General features: G+C 44.6%; 1 protein-coding gene across 2 annotated transcripts; it reads left to right on the forward strand.

Annotated features, from left to right (window-relative positions):
* The first annotated feature begins 263 nt into the window (after positions 1 to 263).
* Positions 264 to 6,065, forward strand: LOC112893723 (ABC transporter D family member 2, chloroplastic-like). Of its 2 annotated transcripts, XM_025961186.1 has the most exons (10): positions 264 to 774; positions 1,401 to 1,587; positions 1,667 to 1,734; positions 2,240 to 2,566; positions 2,676 to 2,840; positions 3,354 to 3,582; positions 3,658 to 3,899; positions 3,973 to 4,294; positions 5,021 to 5,268; positions 5,496 to 6,065. In XM_025961186.1, the coding sequence occupies exons 1-10, from the start codon at positions 511 to 513 to the stop codon at positions 5,688 to 5,690; spliced, it is 2,247 nt and encodes a 748-aa protein (XP_025816971.1). In that variant the 5' UTR covers positions 264 to 510; the 3' UTR covers positions 5,691 to 6,065. The 2 variants fall into 2 exon arrangements, with proteins under 2 accessions (XP_025816971.1, XP_025816972.1); XM_025961187.1 differs by lacking the exon at positions 264 to 774 and having other exon boundaries at positions 1,438 to 1,587; positions 1,672 to 1,734.
* The last annotated feature ends 592 nt before the right edge of the window (positions 6,066 to 6,657 follow it).

The raw sequence follows: 6,657 nt of genomic DNA on the forward strand, positions 1-6,657 counted from the left end.
GCAGCAGCAGCAGCAGCCCATCTTTTCTCTTCATTTTTCTTCCTTGGCATCTCTGGGCTTTGTGTTCTGATTTGATTTCAAAATCCACCAACCTGTAAACCGGGCCGCAGACGGTCCTCTGATGACCTGATCCAGCCCAACCTCGAGCACTTTGCAGCCCAACTCGCTCCGCAGCGGCGAGGTGTTGGATAGGTTACGTGTGGTGCAGCTGGCACCTTCGTCCCCGGCGCGACACGAGGCCGTCCTGGCCACTACGACCTGAGGCCCCGTTCCGTCGGGGACCCACGCGCCAGCGACGCATCGGTCGACGGATCAAACAGCCGCAGCCCGGTAGCCGTAGCGTCTCGCGGTGGAGCTGCCGACCTGGTCCCCCGCCTCCGCCGCGGCGTTCCGCCATTGCTCCCCCGCGGCAAGGAGCACGCGAGCGAGCTTTCCCTGCAAGACACGGAAGCAAAGCAATCCTGAAGCGACCAGACAGACAGCAGAGGGTGGGAAAGCGAGGCGAAAAAGATGCGGTTGTCTACTCCGATATGCTATTGCTTCCCCTCCACCTCCACTAAACCTCCGCAACTGCCAGCACTAACGCTGCTGCCGCGGCCGTCCCCTCGCCTCGCCTCCGCCTCCGGCCCTGGCTCCGCGGCGTGGCGCCTCGGACCCCCGCCCCCTCCGTCCGTGGCCTCCGCCATGCGCCGGCGCGGTCGCCGCAGGGCCGCGCCGCCTCCGGGCGCTGCCGCCGGCGGCGGGGAGGCCGCTGCCCCCGGTTCCCAAGAAAAGGTGATGCTCTGGTGCTGACGCTTCTCTTCCCCGGGGCGGGCGGTCTGCACTTTTCTCTGCGTGATCTGCTCGGTGCTCCCTTTGTGTAGAGCTCAGTTTGATTTTTAGAGTTCCTAGTACTGGAGTATTGATGCCACCGGCTTGTAGTTTTAGAGTTGCACAGTTCCACTGCATTGGTAGATTTCGCGGTCGGCTGTTCGGCTGTGATGCCAGGTGTGAGGTTGGAGTTGTGTGCTACATGCAAATAAACCTGTTGGATGTCATTTTGGACCACTTGTTAGATACGGAATTAATCTAGGTTCAAATTTTGATGCGTCATTGTTGTGATGTCGTCTTAATGCGCTTCAACTTTGTTGGATTAATGACAAACTTCACAAGCTCAATCCATGATCCTATTCTGAATGCGACTCTAGCTTGTGCATATGTTTTAATGCTCTGCGAATATTTATGGTTTTTTTTTGTGGAGAGGATGTCAAAATTTAGAAACCATCACTCCATCAATTCATGTAAATGCATGTTTAGTGATCATAGATTTAACTTTGATGTTATTTCTTTGCTGGGTTGCCATTTCCCTGTGGGCTGATGAATGTGCATTTATCTTTTTGGTGCCATGCTGGTACTTGTAGAGGGCTGGTACAGATCTCAAGACACTAGCTACAAGATTTTGGAAAGTTGCCGCCCCCTACTGGTGGTCGGAGGACAAAACCCAAGCAAGGCTGAGGCTTGCTGCGGTGTTTGCCCTCACATTGGGAACCACAGGGATTAGTGTTGGATTTAACTTCTTGGGTCGTGACTTCTACAATGCCCTTGCTGGTATGTTTTGGTGTTCTGTAGTAATGACATTTTCAGGCTACTTGCTAACACACATTCCGGGGTTCTTCTCTTTTGCAAGATAAGGATCAAGAAAAATTTACCCAGCAACTGCTCTACTACCTGGGTGCTTTTGCTGGAGGAATTCCGGTGAGCATATTGCTGCTCTTTTGTAGGTATTGCTCTTCATGCTGTTAGCCTAATTTCAACTGTTTGTATCACATGGATAAGACTTCATTTCACTTTTGGTGACCAAAAGGAAAAAGAATTCCTGCCAAAAGGATATCTAGATTCAAAGTTTTGATGATTTCCTAGCTGTGCCAAAGACACCTGCACATCGCTCGTCATTTTTCTTATCTGAAATTAACATTTCTTTCTCTTCCTTCAACAATTTGTCCCAGTAAAAGTCATACAAGTGAACATTTTGTATTTACCACACTGAATGGCTAAACTGCCAGTTTCTTTAACTTCGTTCCCGGTTTCCAGCATTTGTTCCGGGGAGATGTTTCTGCTAGTATTAACACCAATCAATAGACAAACATACTTTCTTCGCTTTATGTCTCATTTTACATGGTGTGCAACTGTGTTCTCTGTAGACTTGATATTATAATTTTTCAATTCAGCTTGTCACATTCCTGCTTCCACTATTCTGCAGTTCTTTGTATTGAGAGATTATGCAAAAGAAACCCTTTCATTGAGATGGCGATCTTGGATGACAAGTTATTACATGAAGCGTTACTTCAACAACAGAACTTTCTATAAGATTCAGTCTCAATCAATAATTGATAATCCGGACCAAAGGATAAACGATGATCTCAGTGCATTCACTGGAACAGCACTTGCATTTTCTCTCACATTTTTCAATGCTGCTGTGGACTTGATATCATTTAGCAACATCCTTTACGGAATCTACCCACCATTATTCATTGTTCTTGTTGTGTACTCTCTGGGGGGCACTGCTATTAGTGTTTTCCTTGGTAAGGTAAGATACTAGTAAGCATTATTTATCTCTAACTTGCATTGGATTTATTACATCATTCAACTATTTTCTTTCTTCACAGAATTGATACTTCTTATGCTTTAATCAACAGAATTTGGTCAACCTCAACTTCATGCAAGAGAAGAAAGAAGCTGATTTTCGGTATGGACTTGTCCGTGTTAGAGAAAATGCTGAATCAATTGCTTTTTACGGAGGTGAGGAAAATGAATTGCAACTGTTGTTGGATCGATTCAGGAGGGCTTTTGACAACCTAAGTGTAAGCCACTGATGTCCTTTCACCATATGCGGTTGTTCATTATTTCTTTGTTTGTTGTTCCGGCACTCTCAAAATCACATCTGAACCAGTTACCATCAGGTGATGGTTCCAGCCTATTGAAAGTTGGATTAGAGTGTGAAACTTGGAAACCAACCACAATCAGATCACATAGAACTTGCTCATTTTCAATGTTTCCTTCAATCAGGTTACATTTTGGCATTAAAATGCTGCTGCATAAATTGAGTAAGTTTCTTAATAATATATTATATTACCATGCTGCAGTAGTAAAATTCTTATTCATACTACTACTGTATTAAAATACTGAGTAAGCTAGATTTTAGATCTCAAAACCAGTTAATGATTGTATGCCCAGTCGCTCACCAGAGTAATTGGCTCTGTATTTCTATTATTCTTGAAGTGGCACTCTCTGCAGCTCCTTATTTCTTTTTTTTTGGCAGAAACATTCAATACAGATTTTTCATGTATTTCATATGTGTTTATGTTATGTTGCAGGAATTGTTGATAGCTTCTCGGAATCTGGAATTTTTCACCAATGGTTATCGGTATTTAATTCAGATCCTGCCAGCTGCAGTTGTAGCTCCAATGTACTTTTCAGGGAAAATCGAGTTTGGAGTAATAAACCAATCAGTGTCTGCTTTCAATCATATCCTTAGTGATTTTTCTCTCATTGTCTTCCAATTCCAGTCAATTAGTGCATTCTCAGCAGTTATCGATCGTCTAGGTGACCTCTCTATCTCCCTCCCTCCCTCCCTACCTACCTTTGGTAACTTGAATGACATTAAATTCTTCATTGTAGGTGAATTCGATGATCTATTGGATGGAAATGAGTCCTCTCTATCATCCCAAAATGATAGCATTGATGGAATCAACATTATTTTCAAGAGCAGCAGGTCTTCTGTTAGTTCTAATGGATCACTAACACAATCTGATCCATGCATGGTTCTAGAGATCCGCAATTTGACATTGATAACGCCAAGGAGCAGAAATGTTCTTATTACTGACCTCACTTTGGAACTAAAAGACAAGGACCACCTACTGGTATCAGTTTCTTTAACTATTTGTATATCACCAGAATAAATGTTAGTGCTGACATGCTTATCTTTACCTTTAGGTGATGGGCCCTAGTGGAAGTGGGAAAACCTCGCTCTTGCGTGCTCTGGCCGGCCTCTGGACTAGTGGTAATGGGGACATCATATACCATGTGAGAGGTTCTATGCAGCTTCAAAAATCAAATGTAAGTTCTGATGAGCCATCCGATATGAAGTTAGAGGTTGAAGAAGTACTACAAAATTCCAAGCAAAGAAGAGATAATGGCATATTCTTTGTCCCACAAAGACCATATATGGTCCTGGGCACACTTCGTCAGCAATTACTCTATCCTACATGGAGTGAAGATGTTCACCATTCGCCAAATAATGATGCTGAAAGTACAGGTAACTATCCTTATGCTGCTGGAAACAGTGATTTTCTCATAAATAAAGAAAGATAACATAAAAAGAAAAACATTACTCAGGTGATAATATCAATCTTCCTTTCTATTGTTTGCGCCAGCATAAGTTGTAGTTTTTAATTTGAACTCAATTGGATATCATTGGGCATGTTTGGCAGAGCTCCAGCTTCAAGAAGTTTTGGAACTGCCCATCCCTTGCTCCAAATATTCTTAGAATATTGAGGGTATTTGGTTGAGCCATTTTGTTCTTGTTTTGGATTAAACACAGTGGTTTAAACTACTTCATTTTATTCTACAAACAATATATTCTGACAGTGGATCTCAGAATTGTAGCACTGAAGACTCCTAATTTCCACGTTTTGAGGCTTGAGGGAGCCTGCACATGAGGGGGAGTGTTGAAGTATAAGTGAATTGCCCACCTCTCCCCATCAGCTTAAGCTTTTGGGTTGAATTGGTTGGTGCATGCAACTCAATACAAAAACTCAATTGGATGTTTCTTCTGCCTTTCCTTATTCATATTGTTTTGCACGGACCATTCTGTTCCTAATATTGGTGCATGAGTACTACAATTTTTCCTTTTTGTTAGTGGATGTGTGGAAGAAAGCAATCGTTGCAAATTTTGCTATCCCCAGTTCCTAAAATATGCATGTGAAGCTAAGTTGAAGTTCTTTCTGTAAAATACCTGATCCTCTTCCGTTTCTATCTGAAGTTTCCACATCAGATGGAGTCGGTGCCAAGCCAGAGATGCCCTCAACTGCTGAACTGATCAGAGTGCTTGAGGCTGTCAAGCTGGGCTATATATTGCCTCGTTTCAATGGCTTGGACAGTATGCATGATTGGGCCAGTGTTCTTTCTCTTGGGGAGCAGCAGCGTCTTGCATTCGCTCGGTTATTGCTTGCTAAACCCACTTTGGTCTTACTGGATGAATCAACAAGTGCACTAGATGAAACAAATGAGGTTATGATTCTCATCCTGCTGCTATACTCGTTTTACTTTAATTATGGAAAATGCTAGGCTTAGATTTACAACCACTGAACTGCAGACACGGTTTCACCCTGTTACAGAGGATAAAAAGGGGAAGGGATTGGTATTCTAGAACATCTTTTTTATGGGGGAGCATATCCTGTGCAAATAGTGGACACCTACTTTGATGTCAATTCTGACTGGTTTTATTTGTTCCACAGGCTCATCTATACAGTCAGATCGAAGCTGCAGGCATTACTTACATAAGCATCGGTCACCGGAAAACACTTCACAAGTTCCACAACAAGGCCCTGTACATTTCGAAGTCCGAGGCGACAGATAGCAGTCTACGCAACTGGGAGCTAAAGCCCACAAGCCAGATTTCAGTTGAAGAGTCATCTCCATTCTCTTCATAGTATCTTCAGCTTTTGTCCCCTGTTTGCCCCTTCCTCAGTTTTCGTCCTAAGGTTTGGCCCAAATCAGAAATATGTCCCACGACAAGCTGAAGTTGGACTGTCTGGGGGCAGGGGGCGTTACTATTCAGTTGGAATCTTGGATCGTCAAAATTGCTGCCATGCTACGATCCTACGACTGCGGGCCCGGGCTGCAGGGCAGGACCGCAGGATAGCTACCTTCCCTTGTGCACGCAGACATTAGAGGTCATTATCGGATGTACATAATACGGATGCAAGTACTTATGATCTTGGTGTGACCACTTCTTTGATCTGTATCTGAACTTCCTCTGAGTTTAGAAGTTGCAATGGAGTTGCTGAGCTGGTTTTTACAATCAATTTACTTGTTTCGAGCATGCAATAGGAACTTCAAGATTGGAGTGACAATGTACTTTTGGAATACATGAAGCTAGTAAGTAGATGATGAATTTAATCACATGGATTATTAGAAGGGAAAGAAAGTATGCTCTGACCTCCCCGTGTTCTTCCGCAAGTTGGGCTGACATGGGCCTATCAACGCTCCCCACACGCATGAAACAAATCCGCCGGCCCCGCATCCCGAGGGGAGCTCGGTGGGCAGGTGACCGGCGGCCTGAAGAGGAGAGGGAGGCGGCGGCGCAAGCGAGGAGCGGGCGAGCGTGTGGGAGAGGGGCAGCGGTGGGGAAGGAGGGACGCTTATCTGGTAAGCAAGCAGAAGACCGCGCGGGAGAAAGTCGAAGCTCACGTTGTTTCCTTGCTGCTGGGACAAGCGGCGAAAATTAATCGAGACGTTTGGATGGGATTCTCACTTATTTCGATCGGCAAGCGGATTATAATCGTATCCAAACAGGGCCTATCTCCCTCGAAGAGAAAAAGGAAGTTACGGCGGCGGGAGTGACGACGATAGACTGATAGATCGAAACGCTTCTCATCTGATGCGCCGTGACATGAC

The sequence above is a fragment of the Panicum hallii genome, chromosome 5 (genome assembly GCF_002211085.1).
Source record: "Panicum hallii strain FIL2 chromosome 5, PHallii_v3.1, whole genome shotgun sequence".
Lineage (NCBI taxonomy): Eukaryota > Viridiplantae > Streptophyta > Magnoliopsida > Poales > Poaceae > Panicum > Panicum hallii.